General features: G+C 47.9%; 1 protein-coding gene across 3 annotated transcripts in view; it reads right to left on the bottom strand.

Annotated features, from left to right (window-relative positions):
• The window catches only part of FBLN5 (fibulin 5), a 79,071-nt gene that overhangs the window by 20,871 nt on the left and 33,444 nt on the right, over positions 1-24,756 (bottom strand). For all 3 annotated transcript variants that reach the window (XM_050799112.1, XM_050799113.1, XM_050799111.1), the window contains exons 5-6: positions 6,513-6,635; positions 2,769-2,885 (exon numbers count right to left, since the gene is read on the bottom strand). In XM_050799112.1, coding sequence (XP_050655069.1) covers positions 2,769-2,885; positions 6,513-6,635 — 240 coding nt within the window. The remainder of the gene's footprint in view (positions 1-2,768; positions 2,886-6,512; positions 6,636-24,756) is intronic.

Genomic DNA, 24,756 nt, shown 5'->3' with positions numbered 1-24,756 from the left:
AGGCCAGGCATGGTAATAGGTGCCTGTAATCCCAGCTACTCGGGAGGCTGAGACAAGGGAATCGCTTGAACCCGAGAGGCAGATGTTGCAGTGAGCTGAGATCATGCCACTGCACTCCAACCTGGTAGACAGAGCTAGACTGTCTCAAAAAAAAAAAATATATATATATATATATATACACACACACACACACACACACACATATACACATACATACATATAATTGCTTTTGAAGATCGACAGGTGTACCCAAGTCCACTAGCTAACAAGGACATAATGGGAACTGGAACATGAGTCAGGGACCTTTCCATAAAAACCAAGATTCATTCTGCACAGCTCATGGTGCGGGGAGGGCAGGGAAGAGCCCCTTTCCCACTGGCGTTGGCGGACCCACGGTAAGTACCATCCCACAATGCTCCATACACCAATGGCCAAAGTTCCAGCTGAGAGATTTTCTATCCTCTTCCCAAGTCCAGGTAAACCTCTTAGGCCTCTGAAAAGAGATGTCAGTGTTTTTAGAGCTAAAAGCCTTCACAGTGAGCAGCTTGAGAGGCTTTTCTTAAAGGGGAGGCGAATCCCACGGCCACGAAGTTCCTGCCTCCTGGCATCTCTGGAGCTCTCAGGGAGAAAACAGATAAATAAATGAACAGCTCTAGAGAGAGGGTCAAGCAAGACACCGGCCCCCACTGGTGCCCGTGGGAGGTTGGGGTTTCCTCACTGGGGACAGGACGGGGTAGGAAAATGTCCACTGTGCTAAGCCACTGAGTGCAAGTTCAGACAGGACAGTGCTGGCAAGTGTTAGGGCTGGTGGCCTCAGCCTCTGGCCAGGCGCTGGCCACTCAGAGATGAATGAACTCATTCCACCTTCTCACCGCTCTCAGCTGCTTCTGAGAGCAGGGCGACCAAAATGATTCTGCCCACCTGGGGTTCTCACTGCCCTTTCCTGCCAGCCCTTTCCAAATGCCCTTCTGAATCTGCTGAGGGCACACAGGGCCCCACTCCAACCTGCTGGACAAGAAGTCTGGGTTCCTGGTTTTACTCTTAGCTCTGCTACCACTTGGCTGCATGACTTTGGCCAAGCTGCTTAACCTTTTGAGCCTTGATTTCCTCCTCAGTAAAGCAGAGCCACAAACACCTGCCTGCTGACCTCACGAGGCTATTTATTATTAGAGCTCAGTGAGATGAACAGACGTGATAATGCTCTGAGTGTGCAAAGCACTCTCCCACACACGAAGAGTCAGGATTGCAAAAGCTCACTGGAGTATGCGACACCCTGTGCTGCCCATCAGCCCTGCTGATGCAGCATCCCAGTGGCCAAGTGCCCATACCCAGGCCTGGGTGCCGGGCCTGCTGCTTTATTGTGCTGTGGACTTGGCACTGCCAGGTGTATTATCTGCTTTTTCTCACACACCTGTCCCTCAGAGACCTGAAGGACACAGGTGCCTTTTGGATTGAGCATGGCTATGCCTCAGGAGGTACTGGGTGCACTGTGCCAGCCTGTGGCTGGTACCTCCAATCTCAGGCCTTGGCACAGAGCAGCCTGCATCTGCCCTAAGCTGCTTATCGCAGCAGCAAGGGAGCCAGGCGCCCGCTCCTGCTCCAGTGGGAAGGAAGGGCCCTTGTTTATCCGCTTCCTCAACCTCCCGGCCTGGCGACTACTCTCAGAAGAAAATGATCTCTTTTGGTGTGAGGAACACAGTCCAGACTTCTTGGAACAATTAGCAGAACGAGCTTTGGAGGAGAGACTTAGAAAGAATCCAGGATCAAACTCTTTAACACTGATGCCTTCCTGTTTACTGACAATTTAGCTACAATTAAAGTAAAGGAGACATAATATCCTCCAAATTCGATGGCCAGGAGCCTGCCAGCCAGAACTCCAAGGGTGAATGAAACAAGGAAATGGGCCTTGCAAAACCTGAGGTCTCCAGACAAAGACCTCATTCTGTGTCGCAGCACTGCCTCCAACTCCAACCTGGGCCAAGCAGCTGCCAGGGGCTGGAGGCCTGGGCCGGGAGCTGGAAGTTGAGGGGGAAGCCGGGGGCCAAAGCAGGATTTGCGCTAATTCCTTGGGTCTTAAGTCCCCCGTTCACTTCCTGAGCAGAAGAAACCTTCAGATGGAAACCACAATAGGCATGCAATTTGTTTTTCTTACTTATCAGTATTTCAAGTGATCATGTGAAAGCCAAAAAATGCCTTTGTTTCAGTCTGGTTTTGTGGGGGCATGCTGAGGAGCAGGGGACGTTACCACCACCACTAGACCCTTTGCTAAGGAACAGGCCGTCCTGGCACAGGTTGGAGGGAAAAGTGTAATGAGAGGCCTCAGAATTGCCCAAGACACCCCTGCCTAGCATGGATGTGTTTATTTTATGATTCATGGAGGGTCAGGGACCCTGACCAACCCTCCTCAGACCTCAGAAACTGAACTTAGGCTATAGGACATGGAACCAAATTTCTGATTAGGCCAGAAGCCAGCAAGGCTACTTCTGGATAGTAGACACAGAAAAGAAGCAAATCCATGAAACTGTACACTCCCAGCCAGTGGAGGATTAGGGTCCTACCCTCAGCCATATTCAGAGCACTTTTTGAGATGCTTCGCATAGCAAGGTTCGGGTCTCGGGTTTCTGCAGCAATGGGGATAGGTGGGCAGTGACAAGGAATGGGAATACACCGTAGCAGCAGTGTTTCCCACAAACATAAGCTGCCAGGGGCTGAAGAAGGCTGCAGCTAGTGTCTCACATCGTGTCCAAGTTATCATGCACGTCACATACCTTGGCAAGACCTTCCATCCTCATTGAGGGTAAAACCAGGATTGCATGTACAAGAATAGGATCCAGGAACATTCGCACAGAGCTGCTGGCAGTAACCATAGCGACATTCATCAATGTCTGGAAACAGAAATGCACGCAAAGTGAGACAGGTCTCCATCTCACTCAATGATGCCCCCACTAGTGTGGCATGATTGCCTAGCTCTTCCCAAACAGGATCACGAAGGGAAGCAAAGGGGAACAAGAGCCAAGACAGTGCTTACTGAGTGTCATGGATGGTGATGCTGTCTCAATTACAAGGCTCAGTCTCCCCACAATCTTTCTCCTCCTCAACCCATCTCAGTCCCATAAATACCTGAACCTATCCTAAAAGTTGCAGAAGAAATTTCTGCTTTGAGTGGGATGTTGGGCAAGATGAGCTTTCCAATTTTACCCAGCTCTAAGATTCAACACTAAGGTTTGTCCAAGATGGGCTCTCCAATTTTTCCCAGCTCTCAGATTTGAGATTACCCAGCTCTTAAGATTTATCCAAAGTTAAGATTCAACTAGAAGATTCCATATAGAGGCTCCACTACCCGGGAAGGGTCCAGTCTGCTTAACATGTAAGAAGAATCCATAGCATCACTCCAATAGGCTCCTTGCCAGCTCCATGAACAATGAATATGTCCAGCTGTCAGGAACAAGAGCCAGTTAGGCTGGGACGAGCTGGGCAGCATGACCCTGGAGACCCATGAATCCAGTAATATGAGGACGCTGGAGTTCACCCTGGATCTCCTCCTTGCACCAGAGTGAACATAAAACTCTGGATAAACACACCTCTTCCAAGCCATAGCTGGCCTTGCCAGGGAAAGTGGCGGCACTGTGGGTGAATGGATCCTTTGAGCAGAGCTGGGCAATGTGACCTCCCTGTAACATGTATCCATCAATGGGGAGCCTGACATCATTGGGAAAGCACTTCTCAACACCCCAAGCTGATGTGATGATGGGCTGGAGAATTCATTCCTGTGGGGTAAGGGTAGTGAATGAAATCACCAGCCTCCTGGCAGACTCTGAGATGGCACCAGTACAGGCTCCTGCTGTGACCAGTTGATCTGACTGTAGCTGGAACTGGTCCTTATCCCCACCTCCCCAAGTCTCACCAGGTTTCCTCCCTGGTCCCCCTGTTCCTTTGGAACCAGGGGCCATCCAGGACTCTGGAGGCCGGCTTAGAGCCTCAGTCCTTGGGCCTGGTTTCCACCTACTGCCAGGAAGGACTCCACCTCCGAGACCCATTTTGATCCCTTACCTATTGTTTAGCCCTTCTCAGATTCTGTGCCCTGTCCTGTGATTCTGTTTTGTCTCTAAGTCCCGGCTACTTCTAACCTGGCCCATTGCACTGCCCCTGAGTGCAGGGCAGCTCTTGCACAGAAGGTCCATTGGTTGTACAGTGGCTGGCCCTGACTTCTTCCCAGAGTGCAGCTGGGCACATCACCAAGGCCAGGCAGGCAGCAGGGGCTGGAGAGGGTACCCTTCACTGGGGGTAGCTTGGAGAAAAGGCAGCCCCCCCGACCCCTCATTTTTCTGCAAAAGCAGCATCTCCAGTGGTACACAGAACAGACAGTGTGTGGCTATGGAACTTGCATTTTGAAAGGGAAAGGCGAGTTTAGCCAGGGGAGGGCAGGAGTTCAGCCATAACTGGGAGAAGTCTTCCTTTCAGATGTGAATATGAGTGGCTGGGCCACATGGTACCATGCTAGGCATCTATGAGCATCCTTCCCAAAGCTCCGTGCTCCCAGGAGGAGAACAACCCTCCCAGGCAGAGGAATGTCCGAGTTGCTGGCACCCTTCACATCAGAGGGTTTCTGTAACAGGGCTGGTATATCCCGGTCTCCCCCACCACTCCAGCGCCCCTTGTGGTGGGAAAAAAAACCTAGACTGAGACACAGGAGACTTGGAAGTTTGACCCAACTCGCTTTAACTTTGTCTAAAATGTTCCTTCTCTTTGAGTCTCAGTCTGCGATGCTATAAAAGTTGGATGACATAATATTCAACATCCTTTCCAGCTCTGAAATTCGACATATTAAGTTCCTGTACAAATAACTCTCTCTCACTGATCTGCTTATGTTCAAATAAGTAGCATCAACTTTTCCATTATAGCAGAGGTTGGTTTGAATGCACAGCAACTGTCATATTCACAGACGCCCGCGTGCAAGCCTGGAAAGGAGAATCAAGCCAATCTAGGCCTCAAGGATGCTTCGGACGGGGCTTGAGGACAGACCTACTCAGCCTCAATCAAGAAACTTGGAAAGAGGTAGCTTTCCTTTGTTTCCATGATTTTGTTTGTATCTGTTTCTCAACTCCTCCAGGACTGACTTTCAGGCAACAGAACGGTGTCTTAGAGAATTCAAACTGGCAGGGCTTTTCTAGAAAACACAGCATAGAAATCACACCCTAGAATTAGAAATTGAAGTGACAGCTACAGTTTGCTATGAATTCATTCACTTGGCTAAACCCAAAACTAGAAGGGAAGAAAGGAAAATAACCTTCCAGTAAAAATAAACAGAAAGATCAGATAGCAGATGCCAACTGCAAAGGCAGTTAGTTCTCCACTGGTGACGACTGACTTCTCAGGAGTAAAAGGCTAAGGCCATCGCCCGTGGGGTGGGTGTGGTCATCGGGGGGAAGGGCAAAGACAGGGTGTTGGAAGGAACTGATGTAAGATCAGGATTTACTGATCCACATTCAAGACTTGCCACTTTTCTGTGACTAAGCGAAAGTGTTCCCTTCTCTTAGCATTATTTCTAACTAAAGCAAAATAATCCTCACCTCTGTCACTTCCTGGCCTGGATATAAACTTCGTGAAGACAGGAAGAAAATTGAGGTAAAATCAAACTTAAAAAATATATCCAAAACTATAGCCCTTAAAAAATATATTTGAGGCTGGGCACGGTGGCTGATGCCTGTAATCTCCGCACTGTGGGAGGCTGAGGCAGGCAGATCATTTGAGCCCAGGAGTTCAAGACCAGCCTGGCCAACATGGCAAAACCCTGTTTCTACAAAAAATACAAATATTAGCTGGGCATGGTGACACACGCCTGTAATACCAGCTACTCAGGAGGCTGAGGCAGGAGAATCACTTGAACCCAGGAGGTGGAAATTGCAGTGAGCCAAGATCGTGCCACTGCACTCTAGCCCAGGCAACAGAGGGAGACTCCATACAAAAAAAAAAAAAAAAAAAACCAGAAAGAAAAACATTCAAGGCCATGCGTGGTGGCTTACGCCTGTAATCTCAGCACTTTTGAGGTGGGCAGATGACTTGAGCCCAGGAGTTCAAGACCAGCCTGGCCAACATGGCGAAAGCCCCATTTGTACAAAAAGTACAAAACGTATCTGGGCATGGTGGCACATGCCTATGATTCCAGCTACTCAGGAGGCTGAGACAGGAGAATCGCTTGAACCCAGGAGACAGAGGTTGCAGTGAGCCGCAATTGCGCCATTGCACTCCAGCCTGGGTGACAGAGTGAGACTATGTCTCAAAAATAAATACATACATTCAAAAACCATAATGACGACAAGATGGCGATGATGGCAACTGATTTTCAAGGGTGGGGTTACACATGTAAGTTCAATAGCCTTCCACCCCTCCCACCCTTCCTGGCAAAGAAAAGCTTACTACCCTTAGGCAGCCAGCTATGCCCACACCTCACAATGCCCCTGGCAACTGTTAACTTCCAGGAGTCCCTGTGACCCCCCCCAGAGAGCTGTTACCTAAGCACTGGCCTTCCAGAAGCCAATATCCATCGGTGCAGGAGCAGGTGTACCCGCCCTCAGTGTTGATGCAGATCTGGGTGGGGTTGCACTGGTGGGAATCCGTTGCACACTCGTCCACATCTGTAACACAAGACATAGGTCAAAGAATGTCACCCACATCCATCTAGAGCCCTGGAGCCACCAGGGGTGCCAGTGGCTTGCTTGTCTTGGCCGGGAGGCAGTTGATAAGGTTGCTAGGTTACACCCAAGGAGGTGGCAGCACCTCCCTGATGGGCACCTCTAGGAGACACTAACCTCTAATGAGGGCTGAGCTAGTCTGCTCACCAGAAATCCACAAAGGGAAATGCCAAGAAGGGAACACATATCCTCAGGCACCCTTCTGCCATCCTATGCCATTGCTCCCTGAAGGTGCATCACCTTGACAATAACCATTACTTGATTTAGAAAGCCATTTTGTATTAGGCTTATTCATTCATATGTTAAACAGGGGTCTGCTGCATACCTACTGTGTCCACAGGACTGTGATAAACACCACTGAGAACAAAACAGAAGTAAAGGAAATGTCCCCAGCCAGGCACGGTGGCTCACGCCTGTAATCCCAGCACTTTGGGAGGCTGAGATGGGTGGATCAGTCAGGCCTCCCTGCCTGCCTGACTCCAAGTCTACTCCATGCAGGTCTGACAGAGGTCACACCACCCAGGACCAAGCAGATTCGGTGGTGGGGAGCTGGCAGACTGGGCTCAGAAGTTCAAGATGAGCTCAGGCATCATGGTGAAACCCCGTCTCTACTAAAAATTTTAAAACTAGCTGGGCCTGGTGGCATGTGCCTGTAGTCCCAGCTACTCGGGAGACTGAGCTGGGAGGATCACTTGAGCCCAGGAGGTGGAGGTTGCAGTGAGCCGAGATTGCACGATGGCACTCCAACCTGGGAGACAGAGTGAGACCCTGTCTCAAAAAAAAAAAAAAAGTTCGCTGCCAACAGAAGCTGGCAGTTCAGTTTCTTAATGGTATTTACTCATGAAAATCTTTCAGTCTGAAGCTCTCCAATCTTCCCTCCACTCCACAGTTCCTGGGGCTAATCTTTGTCTGTCCTCTGCTCATAGCAAGTCTCTCTAGGCTGCTCTAGAGCCCACTACCGTCTGTCTGGTGGCATGAAGATACCTGTATCCATGTCGGTCCCTTCTCCTTAACTTAGAGCTTCAGAGCACAGATATCAAGCCATACTCATGGCCATTCCCAAGTCATCTGGCACAGACACTTTACACAGTCAGTGTTCAAAACTGTTGAAACTGAAACATCCTCCTCTCCTTTCTTCCCTGCACGGCACTTTAGGGGAGAGCGCCCAAGATCCTGAAATGGACCTCCTGATGCCACGCTCTCACTTTGACCTAAAAGAAGAGACTTTTCACTAAACATTCACACACTAATTTACTCCACAAGGATCCATGGTGCCTCCTGGATCTGCCTGGCCCCGCGGACCCCAACACCTTTCCTCCTTGTCAGCCCTGCCTTCACCAGCACCTTGGTGGGTCGCCTGCCCACCCCCTTCATTCCTGCATCAGGGTTTGCTCATCTACACCCTTTCTCCACCTTCACCGAATGGACCATCGTGCAGTCCGAAGTAATACTGAAAGCTGCAATTCTCTGAGCCTGTGTTATGTGCCTGACACCTACCTTGTTACTTGTATTTATTCTCACATCACCCTGTGAGGTGGGCTCACAATCCCCATTTTACAGATGGGAAAACTGAGTGGAAAGAGCTAATAAGCACCAAGCCAAGAGCTGAGTCCAGGCCTCCCTGCCTGCCTGACTCAAGTCTACTCCGTGCAGGTCTGACAGAGGTCACACCACCCAGGACCAAGCAGATTCGGTGGCGGGGAGCTGGCAGACTGGGCTGAGGAGGGAGGACTGAGCTTTTGCTCCTTTTTACTGACCCCACTCCCATGCTGTCTGCCTCCCAACACTGCAGATTGCAGACTTGATAATCATCTACTCAGTTGGCTTCTTTGAATACGTAGGGTGGGGATGGGGGTGTCTAAGACCCAAAAGTGTAAGCTCCTTGAGGACAAGGGCCTCGTGTAGCACGGGGCTTTGTGCGCTTCAGTAAAACATTCAACTGGGTAAGCAGTGGTCCCTCTGGTTCAGGGGATATGACCACAAATCCACCATCCACCTGCAACAGCCCAACACTAACAACCCTGATCAGTCCCCACCCTACCCCAAAACGACAGCTGTCTGGGAATCCCATGAAACCGGCTTTCCCTCCTCTAAACATGAGCAACCTCCAAGAACCTAGTGCCAAGATGACGGTGGCCTCCACTCCACCCTGATGTTGAGCATGTGCAGCCTCAGCGAAAAAGACTCAGCCTTGTTCTCAGCTGCGAGGACTCCAGCCTCCCCTTTGCCTCCCTCCCACCCAGCTCTGCCCACCCAGCATAGCCTCCCAGGGGAGCTGCTGAATAATGCTTGGCCAGAAGCCAGCTCCTGCTCAAACCCACAGTGAAGTCTATGACAATAAATAGTGCCACTATCAACTGGTGCATATTTACATTTTCCCAGCAGGGAGTGATGGATGGCAATTGTGTCCTGGGAACAACACTGCCTTAGGAATTTCTGTTCTTTTTCCTGCCTTGAGGGGAATGAAGGGTGAGGGTGACCAACACAAGAGAAGAATCACTGGAGGGGCTTGGTGGCGGCAAGTTCCCAAGCCTCTGTGCTTGTGTAATTTGCATCCCACACAATGTGCCTGCCAAGTCCTACAGAGAGAAACCAGACACAATCAAGTAGGCCAGGCTGGACTCAGAAGGGCACAAAGGACCCCATCGTGGGCATGTGTGCGAAGTATTCAGGCCGAGAACCAAAATCCTTGAAGTTCACTCTTTTAAAAATTCCAGCACTTTTACTGAACTAAAGAATTAACTCAGCCAGGCGCAGTGGCTCATGCCTGTAATCCCAGCACTTTGGGAGGCCAAGGTGGGTGGATTGCTTGAGTCCAGGAGTTTGAGACCAGCCTGGGCAACATGGCAAAACCCTGTTTCTACTAAAAATACAAAAAATTAGTCGGGTATGGTGGCGCACACCTGTAGTCCCAGCTACTCAGGAAGCTGAGGTGGGAGGATCACCTGAGCCCAGGAAGTTGAGCCTACGGTGAGCCAAGATTGCACCACTGATCTCCAGCCTAGGCAACAGAGCAAGACCCCATCTCAAAAAAAAAGGAATTAACTCAGTTATATGACACTTTTGTTTATATAGATTTTAAAATTAAAATTTTAACTTTCACTAACTTTAATGAATTGTCAATAGAAACTATATTTTGAGAAGTCAATAAGTCCTTTTATATCCTCAAAACACACCTGGTGTCATGCTGTGTCCCTGGTAAATGTTCAATAACTATTGAATGAATGAACACATGAACGGCAAACATCAATCCCTCGCAGCCCCCAGAAAGCTTTTTCCAGCCAACTAGCTGACAAGCCCATCTGGGCGTGTGTACTTTAAAAACAGCCACCACCATGCAAACCACTGTCAGCCTACACACCTGATGCAGCTAAAACTGGAGTGTTCACACGGTGGGCTTCCTCGGGGGGCTGAAACACTCATCACACATTCCAGCTCCCAGCGGAACTTCTTACATTAAATACATTTGACTTAAATCACAGAAGGAAAAATACATCGAATCACTCCAAGGACATTCTTTGGCAGGGCCTCCATTTCCGCATCAGTGGAAAAGTACAAGCTATGACAACCTGAGCAAGCGTCAGTATCCTCATGTGCAAACAGGGTCTGCTTTCCTTTCCTGTGCAACAGTCAGGAAGAGTCTCCTAAGAGAAAAGAATGCTGGGTGCATTCAATCCTTTATTCATTCACTTGTTCGCTCATTCATTCGTTCATTGTTTCTTTCTTTCTTTTCTTTTTTTTTGAGACAGAGTCTTGCTCTGTCGCCCAGGCTGGAGTGCAGTGGCGTGATTTTGGCTCACTGCAAGCTCTGCCTCCCAGGTGCACACCATTCTCCTGCCTCAGCCTCCCGAGTAACTGGGACTACAGGTGCCCACCACCACACCTGGCTAATTTTTTTGTACTTTTGGTAGAGACGGGGTTTCACCATGTTAGCCAGGATGGTCTCAATCTCCTGACCTCGTGATCTGCCCGCCTCGGCCTCCCAAAGTGCTGGGATTATAGGCATGAGCCACCATGCCTGGCCCCCATTCATTCATTCTTTATGCTCTACAGTGGTTGCGTGTGCATGTGCGTGTGTGTGTGTGTGCGTGTGTGTGTGTGTGCGTCTGCCCTCCCCAGCCTCCATGACCTTTGGAAGAACTGGCATCGAGCATATTCCCTCCCGCTGTATGGTACCCAGAAGCGGACTTTACTGAGAGTCCTCTTGTCTCCCTGTTCCCTCCTGGGTGCTGTCACCCCAGTCAGCTGCCTGGGCACTTGGAGGATTCTGCCACAGCAACCATGGCTTGGCTCTCCCCAGGTGAGGCAATGTCTATCTGCTGCCCAGGTGACCAGCACCCTGGCAACTGGAGGAAAGCGCTCACCAACTCTCCCAGAACCTGGAAAGCCCAGCGCTGCCCCTGCCAGGAAGAAGTCGTCATCTGCGTCAAGCAGCACAGCTCTGCCCACCTAGCAGTCTCGCCTGCACTGGCACCTCTCCCTTGAGACATCCACCGAGTGGCCTTTTCAATCTGAAACAACTGCTCCCTTAGGAAAGTCATCAAAACCTATCAGTATCACCTCCTCGATGCCTTCCAAGGAGGCCATAGACAGAAAGGGCTTTCAGGCCCCAGGACAGTGGCCTACATATTCGGGAAGCTCTTTTAGGATTTCATACCCTTAGCTATGTCTCACATTCCCCAGCCAGACAGTAAGCTTCACATGGGCAGATATGCAAAGACAATGGAAAAAAGGGATGTCCCTCAGGCTGGTATGTTTTAAAGGAGTAAAAGAATGTCCTTAAAGTATAATCAAGATCTTACAAAGGCACCAGATGAAGGAACTGGCCTCAACACATCAAAATAGAACTGTCCAACAATCTTGGGGACAACAAAGTGAACAGAACCTTCCATTCTGACTCACAGGACAGCACGGGAAGGGGCCACAGCCCACACACCTGCTGACCATTCTAGTCCTTGGAGCAGGACTCTGCAGAGGAAGCCAGTGGGGATTGGCACTCCTCTCCTTCACTGCATGGACTTCTCAGACAGCTTCGTGGGTATCACACGGCTGATTTATGCCCATTTTATGTCCTCCCCTTGGGAGTGGGCTGGTTCTCAGAAAACATCACACAACCCACTTTTCTGTCCCATATAAAAGTAATGGTTCCAAGTACGATCTTAGTATTAACTCACATATTATTAAATAAAATCTCTATAGGCAGTTATAACAGACTTAATATACCACACTAAATATGCATAAATATGTTCAAATATAAACATGTACATGTATGACAGCTATTTGTTCTATTTGAATGCACATATTATATACATACATGTGTTTGCAGTTCAGCATTTATTCCTGAAAGCTGAAAATACTTTGTTTTCATAACACAAATTCTAACAGAAATAAAATGTCCTTTAAAAACTGTACAAAACAAAACAAAAACACTAATGGTTCCCCATGCCCATAAGTAGAACATTTTCTAGGTCATTCTCCAAGCACCAAAGTTTAAAAGGAAAACACACCAAAGGGCTGAGAACTCCCTAGAAAAGGCTAGCAGGTAAAAGAATAAGAACTTTGGGAGCAGACAGAGCTGGGTGTGAATCCAGGCTCCCACATTTGATAACTAAATAAGGCAGGGCAATTTACTGGATCTTTGGGGGTTCTGCAACAGGGCTGATGTAGCCTGCCTCGTAGATAGATGTGAGAGTTCATGAGTTAAGAGGCGCACAGGTGCCAGCCTGACTGCCTGACACAGAGCTCCCTTCCCCAGGGAGGTGCTGTTTCTGACAGCTGTGGAAGACAGAAGCAGCTTGGTTTCTGCCTCCTGCAGACGCTGTTCTAGAATTCACTAAAGACACCAGGATGACAACGCAGGGGTTTCATGGGCTATAAGTATGGTTAGTTCTGTGATTCAACCACAGCCAAAGGCAGGGACTTCTCCCCCTTGAGCCCCAGGCACATGGCGGAAGATCTGGACAAGAGGTAAGGAAAGCCAGGGTACATTCCTTCATGGAGTCTCCCTCTCCACCTCTGCACCCAGGCATCTCTGGGCCCATCTATGATTCTATAACTGTAGGCATCCAAAAGCATAAAGGTACATGTGTCTAATGGCCATGTATGATCAACCTTTCCACAATCTGATTCTTGCCTCTTCCAGTGCCTTCTTTGCTCCAGTACTGTGAACAGGCAAGGTCTGACTTTGTGAGCCTGTGTACATAATGTCGGCCGAATGTCTCTGTTCTTGTGTGAGAACGGCCATCAGCCAAAGGGAAACATTCTCACTGGGTGACACTGGGAGAAGCTGTCCAAGAGCCCTTGGAAGATACACCTTTCCAAGGCCTCCACTCTTCCTTTTTTGGACATGGCAAAAATCATTTCCTTGGTAGTAAATTTTTACCCGGTGAAATAACATGTTTTCCCAGCCCATTTTTGTTCCTTCCTTGCTCAAGCTAATGGGGCTTGATAAGAAAGAAGAAAATAACAATGGCACATTCCTACGCCTCCAAGTGAAGCCAGTTTCAGGCCTGCTGCTGGGCTGGGTCGGTGCCATTTTTCAGCAAGACGAGCCCAGCCAAGGCTGGAAGCTACACAGGACCTACTTCCCAAACACCTGTTTAATTAAAGATCTCAACGTTGGAGAACTCGCTGTTGAATTCCTAGGCCATCTGCACTCCATGTGTCTTACGGTCCTGGCCAATCACTAGGAGCCAGATCTTTTTGTGTTTACAGCACTTTCCCCGACACTTGAGATTAAGCATGGAATACAAAGTTGGTTCATTTTGCGCCTCTGATTAGGCAACAAATATGTGGTCCGTTTTCCAAACAACAACATATCCTTCCCTGTTGAATGAAACCAGCTGGAATCCAGGTCCCAACCTCTCCATGGATTCTCTTTGTCTATCCCTAAAGTGAGAGCTGGAGGAGAGTTCTGACAGGCCCCTTCAAGCTATGATCTTCTACAGAGACAAACTATGCAACTAATGGAGATCACATTGTTTGGTTCTTGGGTAATTGCTTTCATCCCCAGAGCACTTGGTAAACATCAGCTGACTTTAGTTGCTTTCAAACCGGGGAGTGAATTGGCCAAGCCCATTCAACTTTTGCCAGTGTACGGTGCCTGCCACGGGCCCAGGGGAAACACACGTCCTCTCGAGCGTCATGCATCAAGATGTCCCCAGAGGAAGGGGACAAGTCATGTCTAATGTCAATCTAGACATGCTTGTTTGTCTTTTTTTTTTTTTTTTTCAAAAAGCCATGAGGCTTTGGCCATTATCGTGAATGTAAAGCAAACAGATGTGGAGTTCAAACTAGATTTCCATTTACTAAAATTTTTGCCATTTTGTCCATCGATAGAGATTTTGGAATCTTTAGAAGGCAGTAGTTTCCAAACCTGGCTACCCAAGAGAACTGCCTGACTACATATCAGAATTTCTAGGGCTGAGGCTTGGAAAGCTGTGTTATTTCAAAGTTACCTAAATGAATCCAATGCAAAACTGCATCTAAAATCCACTGTGCCAAATCAATACTTCTCCAACTTTAATATGCGTATGACTCAGTAGGGATCTTGTTAAAATGCAGATTCTAATTCATTGGATTCTACATTCCTAACGAGCTCCCACGTGAGGCCAATGCTGCTGGCTCAGGGACCACACTTTGAGCAACAAGGTGCTAGACTGTTCCAAGTGGTATTTGGTTCTGTATCCATGCAACCTGCTCAGAGTTTCAGAAACTATTAGGTTGGTGCATAAGTCATTGCAATATTTAAGAGAGTCTAAGAGGGAAGTTAAGTTTTCAAAAATCAAGCAGCATGTTCACTATAAGCGGGAGCTGAGCATGAAGATGGCCACAGTAGACACTGGGGACTACTAGAGGAGGAAGGGAGGGAGGCAAGGGTCAAAAAACTAACTACTGGGAACTATGCTCAGTACCTAGGTAATGGGATCCCTCAGACCTCAGCATCACACGAAATACCTAGGCAACAAACCTGCACATGCACCCCTGTATCTAAAATAAAAGTTGAAACTATTTTTTTAAATGGGGAAAAAATCAAGCAGTGATTCTTAACTAGATTCTTCTCTAAGATAAAGCCTGCTGGTTATAAGAGAATTGTTATTTTTGGAGTCTTATTAAAGACTCTAGCAGTCTAGCCAAAACAGAATGCTTTTCTGGTGTACGGACAGAGCCTTTCTTTAACTCCACCCTGCAGTGGTTGGGTGCCTACGGCTGCAATGCCTTGAGCAGGGCATTGTGTGCTTCCAGAAGGTTCTCCTCCCTTCAGGTCACTGGTGGGGTTTTGATTTCCTATGAACTCAATTCCCTGAATCTTGACTAAGTTCTTAGGAATACTACCCACAAAGAGATGACAAAAAGTACAAAAGATTCCAATGGGGAGAAAGGACAACATATTTCCTCCAACACAGAGCATCCCTTTTTTAACTGAGTACTCATGAACACGGTTTCTATATGCTGTAGATCCTGACTCCCATAATCGCCCCATCTCCCCAAGGGCCCCTCCTTCTCATTTCCTCTGAGCCTATTCCTCACCCATCCTGACCCGTATCATAGTCTGTGAACTCCTTGCCCCTCCCATCTACTCCCCACGCCAGCGCTCTCTTCCCAGCACTCTGTCTCCGTTCACAGTGCCACTGTTTTCCAGTGGCCAAAGGCTAGAGACCACAGTCATCCTAAAATCTTCCCTTCACATCCCACTCTCAAACAATTGCCAAGGCCAGGCAGTTCTTCTAAAAATCTTGCAAATGTCCCACTTTCCTTATATCCCCTACCCCGAAGACTCCAGGTCCTCACTGTCTTTTCTCTAAATGATTGTAATAACTTCATCACTTGTCTGGCAGCTCCAATCCCTCCCTGGTGAAAGCGCACTAAATATTAAACCTCCAGAACCACTAAAACACAAAAATGGCAAGTTTATGTTTCCTCTTTAGAACCCTCATGGCATGCGCTTTATATTTTGGCAACACTGCGAGTTAAGCCTACTTTCCTATTCACACATGGGCAAAGCACATCTACTTTTATAGCAGTTCACTTCCTACAATATAGTTAGCCACGTGCATCGGAACCTCCAGTTTCTTGAAAGCAGGAAAAGGACCTTATTCACAATCATATCTTAAGCACCCCACACAGTGCCTGGCATACTAGAGAGTATTAAAACGAATTATACTGGAAATGAAGATACTTGACTCGAAGACTGTTCTGAAAGGAAGAGGGAAATTCAGTTAAGCCACCAGACACATTGGAAGAGACAAGTCCACCATCTACCTTATTGTGGCCCATCTCTCATTCCCAGAGGACGAAGACTATCTAGGGGACATTGGCTGACAATTCCAAATCCAACGGAGCCTCAGGCTGAGGCTTATAGTGCCTGGAGGCCTAGTCCTACCCTACCCATGGCCCAGGGCTGATTTGAAAGCGTCCTCAACTTCCAGAAGTTCTAACATACTATGTGTGTCTTAGTCCTGTGGCGCTGCTCTGACAAGAATACTATAGACTGGGTGGCTTAACTAAGAGGCATTTATTTCTCCCAGTTCTGGAGGCTGGAAGTCCATGGCCAGGTAACCAGCACGGCCAGGTTCTAGTGAGAGCCCTCACAGGGCGGAGAGAAAGCTCAGGGTTCTTCATCCCCTTATCAGGGCACCAGTCCCAACATGGGGGCTCCATCCCTGTGACCTCATCCAAGCATAATCACCTCCCAAAGACCCCACCTTGTAATAACGTCACATTGCAGATAACGGGCTTCAACATATGGATTTGGGAGGATACAAACATTCAGTTCATAGCAAAGCGCTTGGCCTGATGGAGTAAGGAATTTCCTCTTTCCTCCCGGGAGAGCTTGACATCCCAGAAGAGAAAGAACTTTATTCTCAACAATCACAGGAGGGAGGAGCATAATAGAAGGGAAAAGATACACCTTCCTGGCCTGAAAACTGACATCAACAGGACCTCTCATGCGATACCCAGGAAACCTATTTTTCAAGCTGGCTGTGAGAATCCGCGGTGCGCATGCTGGGATCAATCAGCCCAGCAGCAGCAGCAAACATTCCCAGCTGGGTCACTCTCAGAGCATGATCCTGAAATACACACGTGCACCCTTCCCACGCCTGCAGTGAGAAGACCCTGCCACCACTTCCGATCCTATCACAGCTCACCAGGGTGATCTTGTGCACATCAGTGACCTTCTGCATGGCAGCCTCCTTATGTCTAAAATGGAACTCCTATCACCTGCCCCCCCCTAGAGCCTGCAGGCAAGAGAGGAGGGCAGACATGGCCACAAACAAGCATGTGAGGGCGCTGCAGAGGGCTGGGAACACACAACAGGGTGTGTCATGAGGCTGCTGACAGGTGAGGACAGGTCTAGATACTGGACAATGACCTAGGGGAAGGGGGTCCCTCACATACACACATTCCTGGAACCCAAAGCCTCCTAGGACAAGGTGCAGAAGTGCCAGAGGGCTCTTTCACAATAACAAGTTACAAGAAACAGGCCAGTAGGTGACTAACAATATGAGTTTGTTTTTTTTTTTTTTTAGATGGAGCCTAACTCTGTCGCCAGGCTGGAGTGCAGTGGTGTGATCTCGGCTCACTGCAACCTCCGCCTCCCAGGTTCGAGTGATTCTCCTGCCTCAGCCTCCCAAGTAACTGGGATTACAGGCACACGCTGCCATGCCCAGCTAATTTTTGTATTTTTAGTAGAGACAGGGTTTCGCCATGTTGGCCAGGATGGTCTCAATTTTCTGATCTTGTGATCCGCCCGCCTTGGCCTCCCAAAGTGCTGGGATTACAAGCGTGAGTCACCACACCTGGCTGAGTTTTTTGTTTGCTTTTTCACACAAAGTCTCACTCTGTCACCCAGGCTGGAGTGCAGTGGTGCCATCTTGGCTCACTGCAACCTCTGCCTCCTGGGTCAAGTGATTCTCATGCCTCAGCCTCCCAAATGGATGGGATTAAAAGGCGTGTGCCACCACGCCTGGCTAATTTTTGTATTTTTAGTAGAGACGGGGTTTTGCCATGTTGACTAGGCTGGGTCTCGAACTCCCAACCTCAGGTGATCTGCCTGCCTCAGCCTCCCAAAGTGCTAGGATTATAGGCATGACCATGTCCGACTGAGAATATGAACTTTTTGGTCACAGACCAACCCACTCTGCCAATCCCCTGCCCTCTCCCCACCCCTCTACCCCAGCAGGGTCCAAAGCTCCCTGCTCCTCATCTCTAGCAGACGACCCCAGTGTAGCAGAAAATAGCGTGGAGGCTATGATCCAAGAGGAACTGGAAGCCCTGGAAATGAGGGGAAGAGGCTAAAGCCTGCTGGGACCATAGGGGTGGGGGAGAGGGAGCAAGAGAGAAAGAGCCTGAAACATGCCACCTCCCGGTCAAGGGGCGGCCACATGCCCTGGGAGTCTAGAAGTGCGGACCACACCCACAAACAGCGCCGGACTCAAACAGCCACGCCCTGCTCCCCATCACCCTTTGGACTTGGTAAGAGTTAGATTCGATTACATGAACCTAATATAAATATTTGGATGGATTAAATACTTTTCAGGATTGCATGTTTACCTGGCTGAGGAATGTGGGGTGGCGCCCTTTCCCAGCCACCCCTCTGTGGGCACCAGCAGATTCCTGGATGTCTCCAGTGAGGAAGGCAGGGAGGCGAGGGAGTTACACGTGGGACCAACCAGCTGGCTGACCTGCCAGACCACCCTTGCCCTCCCTCCCACCAAAAAGGCACAGTGCCCGAGTCCCACTGCCCACAATGCCTCTGCTCAGGAGTCACTTATGCTATACCAGTGGGGCAACACTGCTATTGGTACTAGGGATTCAAAGATAAATGACACACAGACCCTGTCTGTTTATAGTCTGGTTGAGAACGGACAAGGGACAAGGTAATCCCAACTCAGGATGGTGAGTGTCATGCTGGAGAGAAGAATGGGGGCATTTCCAGGTGAAACAGGCTTCCTGGAGAAGACACCAGACGGATCTAGAAGGATCCTGCAGCAGAGGCTATCATCCGCCAACATCTATTCTCCCAACCAAAGACTGCATTTTTAAGCTTCTCTCACAGTGAAGTGTGGCTACATACTAAGTTCTGGTCAGTCAGATATAAGTAAATGTAACATGTGCAATGTCTGTGTCGTGCCTTTAAAAAGAATTGGTGCATAGTCCCCTTGTCCCTTCTCTCCTCCTTCTAGTTGGGATGCAGATGTGATGGTAAGAGCCAGAGCAGCCATTTTGGACCCAGAGCTGAAAACTATACATTGAGCCTCCCTACCAGCCCTAAACCACCTGCCTGTGGACTGCAGCATGAGAGAGAAATAAAATTCTCTCCTATCTAAACCAGCGTTTTGAAGGTCTCTTTGTTACAGTGGCTTAGCATGTACCCTAATACAAGTGAGTAGGAGTTCACCAAAAGAAGAAGGTGGGGGACAGCACGTGCAAGGGCACAGAGACATTAGAGGCACTGTACAGTCAGAGAGCCGAGGGGAGCTTAACTGGAGCAGTTAAAACACATGGGAGTGCACTGGAGCAGCCAGACACGTGGGAGGACACTGTGAGAGCTGGGCTGGGGGTGGAGGATGAGATGGGAGCCCATCTATAAAGGCATCGTGTGCCAAGCAAAGGAAGCAAGAGAACAAGGAGGATAATGGAGGCAGAAAGGATGGTAAAGAGGAAAATAAAAGAAAAGAGAAAGATGAAGATGGAAAAGTAGAGAGAAAAGGAGGAGTGAAAACACAGCCATCCCCTCCTGCATGTGGGAATTGGTACTGGCTCTGTCTTAGGAAATGTTTTCTCCAGTGAGACGCCCCACAGACTCTAGTCCTAGCCCCTTGTAGGTCAGCAAAAAAAAAAAAAAAAAAAAACTGGCATTAAGTTTTATGCTTTGATAATGTTTCTGAGTTAGCTTCAATCAGAACAATTTGACTTGCATATTTAAAAAAAGGACAAAAATCCCAAATGCCATAATAAAGTGCTCCCCAAAATGTATTCACTGACACTAAAGGGTTGCATCAAGAGTCTGCTCATAAGTGCCTGCTCAATTGGGTTCTTAATAAATGCTTTTCCAATCAGTGTTAGCAGTAGTGGAGGAAATTCTAATAAAAAACAACTGGCCCAATGTACTTCTCCATACTTCTCTGCACCCCTCTGCCACAGACTTCCTAGAAGTTGCTATCTACAGTCACTGCTCTGCCTCCAAACCTCCCGTTCTTGACTCCAATCAGACTTGCTTCTCTTTCATTCCATTAAAGCCTCTCTCATCAAGGTCACCAATGACCTCCTCAATGACAAATCCAATGATCCTTTTTCATTCCCAGTCTATATCCTTCACACCTTCTCAGCAGCATTTGGCACAGTCAACCTTTCTTCATTAGGCTTCCATCACCCTCTCTTGGTTTGGGGACTTTTCAAAGGTTATCCTGGTCGTCAGTATGAATGAGTCAGGAGACGAACTCAGGCCTTCTGTTTGAGCCCAGTCTTTTCTTGACCCTCACACCCTAGCTGACCCAGAGCCCTGAACAGAGGAGACAAGTCAATAAATATTTGCTGAACTAAAAAATGCTCCTGGGGGCAGAATTTTACAGCTGGAAAGAATTTAGAAATCACCTAGTGTTCCGCCAAATGTGCCTTGACTGTACATTTGAATCACCTGGGAAGTTCTAAAACATAGGAGCCCATCCCAACCCAGTTAAGTCAGAACCCCTGGGAGGAACCCAGAAATCGATTTGAATGTACAGCCAAATTGAGAACTACTGATCTAGCCCAAAGGTGTACACAAGAGTGTCTTTGGAGGCTTATTTAAAATAAAATAGAGCTCTTGATTCAGGAGGTCTAGAGAGAGTCCCGGGAATCAGTTCTTTCACAAACATTCAGATGATGCCTGTGCAAGCGTTCGCACCTGCAGAAACACTAGACTAGCCCAGCCGTAAGACTGTGAGTGGTACGAGCGCAGGAACCACACTTTATCTTCGTAGCCGCTACCCCAAGCACAGTGCCTGATACAGAATATCAATGTAAAACCCAGTCACTCACCTCATAACTGTTAGGATGATTACTGCTATGGTTTGAATGTGTCCCCCAAAGTTCATGTACTGAAATTCAGTTGCCACTGTGACAGTATTAAAAGGGTGGGAAATCCAACTAAAATTCTTAGGCTGATTACAGCTGGGGCCTTTGGGAGGTAAATAAAATTAGATGAAGTCATCAGGATGGGGCCCCCATGATGGAATTGGTGGCTTTATAAGAAGAGGAAGACAGACCTGAGCTGATATTCACACTCTTGCTTTCTGGCCACATGACGCCTTCCACCGTGTTATGACACAGCCAGAAGGCCCACCAGATGCTGGCACCATGCTTTAGGACCTCTCAGCCTGCAGAACCATGAGCTAAATAGGCCTCTATTATCAATTACCCGGTCTATGGTGTTCAGTTATAGCAACACCAAAGGGACTAAGACAGCTGATATGATTTAAAACAACAATTAAGAACAAAAAACAACAACAAAAAATAGAAAAGAAACAAGTGTTGGTGAGGACGTGGAGAAACTGGCACACACGTGTGCTGTTAGTGGTAACGTAAAATTGGGTAGCCACTATAGAAAACTGTATGGTGGTTGTTCTCCCAAAAATTAAATACAAAATTACCACATGATCCAGCAATATTACTTCTGGATATACATACAAAATAACTGTAAGGATCTTGAAGTGACAATGTTAATGATGGTACTTAATTCATGGGGTTTTATGAGAATCACATGTAACTAAAGCTCTTAACACAGTACCAGGCACAGAATTGGCCCTCAGTCAAGACTGGCAATAGCTTCATCTCAAGGAGGAGGAGGAGGAAGAAGAGGAAGAGAAGGGAGTGTGAGGGTGGGGAGCCCACCTCCTAAAAGAAAAGATAAAGAAGGAACTGAAAGCCAGGTTCTAGTCCGGAACCTTCCACCAGGTCCACCGTGGTCCTCCAGCAAGTCTTTCTCAGCTTGTTTGAGAAGGTGATACCTATACACCTGTGTTCACAGCAGCATTATTCACAACAGCCAGGAGGTGAAAGCAACCCAAATGTCCATCAGTAGATGAATGAATACACAAAAAGTGGTAATTCACACGGGAGAATATTGTTCAGCCTTAAAAAGGAAGGTAACTGGGCCAGGCGCGGTGGCTCACGCCTGTAATCACAGCACTTTGGGAGGCCGAGGCAGGTGGATCACGAGGTCAGGAGATTGAGACCATCCTGGCTAACATGGTGAAACCCCACCTCTACTAAAAACACAAAAAATTAGCCAGGCGTACTAGCGGGCGCCTGTAGTCCCAGCTACTCGGGAGGCTGAGGCAGGAGAATGGCGTGAACCCGGGAGGCGGAGATTGCAGTGAGCCGAGATTGCACCACCGCACTCCAGCCTGGGCGACAGAGCGAGACTCCGTCTCAAAAAAAAAAAAAAAAATAGGAAGGAAACTCTAGCACGTGCTACAATATGAATGAACCTTGAGGACAGTATGCTAAGTGAAATAAGCCACTCACAAAAAAGACAAATACTGTATGATTCCACCTATATGATATATTTAAAGCGGTCAAATTCATAGAAACAGAAAGTAGAATGGTGGTTATCAGGGGCTAGAGAGAAGGGAAAGAGAGTGTTGCTTACTAGATTTGGAGTTTTTGTTTGGCAGGATGAAGAAGTTCTGCTGCACGACAATGTAAATGTACTTCACACTACTGAACTGTGCACTTGAAAACGGTCAAGATTAGAAATTTCTTGTTACGCATTTTTACTACTATAAAAAAGTGAATATTTGTAAATCAAAACATATTTCTTCATTGATTGCATTTTAAGTTCTATAAATGGTGCCTACTGAAATAATCAACCTGTGATCTAAAACAAAACCCCGTGAAGAAAAGTCCAGCAGCCATCCTGTGCTCCTGAGAAACTTAACTCCACCCAAACAGCCCACATCTCTTCTGTAGCCCCCATCTCCACAGAGGAATTCAAATTCAAGTATCACGGAATGGGAGCAGAGTGCTGGGGAGAAAGGGATGGAGAGGAGAAAGATGAAGGTGGAGAAGGGGTGGCAGGGAAGGACAGAAGCAGGAACAAAGAGGTCTGGACTATCATGTGGGCATCTTGAGCCTCTAGTAACTCGAATCAAAGAACAACACAGGCAGGTGGGAACACCAGCTTTGGTGGTTCAAATCCTGCTGCCCTCATTTTTTTAGCTTTGTAATTTTTTTTTTTTTTTTTTAATACGGAGTTTCACTCTGTCACCCAGGCTGGAGTGCAGTGGTGCAAGCTCAGCTCACTGAAACCTTCACCTCCCAAGTTCAAGTGTTTTTTTGTTTTGCTTTGTTTTGTTTGATACGGAGTCTCACTGTCACCCAGGCTGGAGTACAGTGGCATGATCTCGGCTCACTGCAACCTCCACCTCCCGGATTCCAGCAATTCTCTTGCTTCAGATTCCCAAGTAGCTGAGATTACAGATGCATGCCACCATGCCCAGCTAATTTTTGTATTTTTAGTAGAGACAGGGTTTAACCATGTTGGCCAGGCTGGTCACAAACTCCAGACCTCCGGTGACCCGCCCGCCTCAGCCTCCCAAAGTGCTGGGCTTACAGGCATGAGCCACCATGCCTGGCCAGCTTTGTAATTTTAAACAAATTTTTTGGTTGGTTGTTTGCTTGCCCCTAAAAACCTTGGTTTCCTCGTTTGTGAAAGGAATTAATGATGGTACTTAATTCATGGGGTTTTATGAGAATCACATGTAACTAAAGCTCTTAACACAGTACCAGGCACAGAAGTGGCCCTCAGTCAAGACTGGCAATAGCTTCATCTCAAGAAGGAGGAGGAGGAAGAAGAGGAAGAGAAGGGAGTGTGAGGGTGGGGAGCCCACCTCCTAAAAGAAAAGATAAAGAAGGAACTGAAAACCAGGTTCTAGTCCGGAACCTTCTACTAGCTCCGCAGTGGCCCTCCAGCAAGTCTTTGTCAGCTTGTTTGAGAAAATAAGGCCTCTGAGGTCTCTGTCTGGAAAGGTTGGTGAATCCGAACGCTCTGGGGCCCAGTTGAGCTCCCTGCCCTCACTAGTCCCTGCCTAAACCTCTTACCTCTGCAGGGCTAAGGAGGCCCTCTGGAGGATGCAAGAGGAAAAGACGATAAAAAAAAATGGCTGGGAGATGCCCACACTGTGCCTCTGCACACAAAATGAGGGCATGACCTTGTAGACCTATTAGCAAGTAGGAAGAAAACTTGCTAAGAGGGTAACCTGAAAGGGGAAGACCTCCTCATCTGATGTTATTATATTTAGGAGCACAATTAAGTTATTTTCCAGATGGTCTCATGTCATATGTATATTACACTGTGCATCATCGTTACATTGTATGCAAATTAGTTTAATGCACAAACATTGTTCTAAATGTTGTTGCACTATCTAAATGTTATAATGTATAAACACTGCCATATTTCCTAAGATTTGCTCTAAAATAAGGATGTTCTAATATTTCCCTCTGGACCTCTTTCAAGACTTTTTAAATAGGCATCTTCAAAAGGCACTTCGGGGTCGGGTATGGTGACTCATGCCTGTAATCACAACACTTTGGAAGGCTAAAGTGTGAGGATCGTGTGAGACCAGGAGTTAGGGACCAGCCTGGGCAATATAGCGAGACCCTGTCTCTACAAAAAATGAAAAATAGAAAAATTAGCTGGGCAGGACGCAGTGGCTCACACGGGCAATCCCAGCACTTTGGGAGACTGAGGTGGGCAGATCACTTGAGGTCAGTAGTTCCAGATCAGCCTGGCCAATGTGGTGAAAACCCGTATCTACTAAAAATACAAAAATTAGCCAGGCGTGGTGGCATGCACCTGTAACCTCAGCTACTTGGGAGGCTGAGGCAAGAGAATCAATTGAACCCAGGAGGCAGAGGTTGCAGTGAGTCAAGATTGTGCCACTGCACTCCAGCCTGGGTGACAGAGCTAGACAGTATCTCGAAAAAAAGAAAAACATTAGCTGGGCATAGTGGTGTACACCTGTGGTCTCAGCTACTCGGGAGACTGAGATTGGAGGATTGCCTGAGCCCGGGAAATCGA

The sequence above is a fragment of the Macaca thibetana genome, chromosome 7 (genome assembly GCF_024542745.1).
Source record: "Macaca thibetana thibetana isolate TM-01 chromosome 7, ASM2454274v1, whole genome shotgun sequence".
NCBI lineage: Eukaryota > Metazoa > Chordata > Mammalia > Primates > Cercopithecidae > Macaca > Macaca thibetana.
Note: the sequence above shows the minus strand (reverse complement) of the source record. Positions and strands in the feature narration are given on the sequence as shown.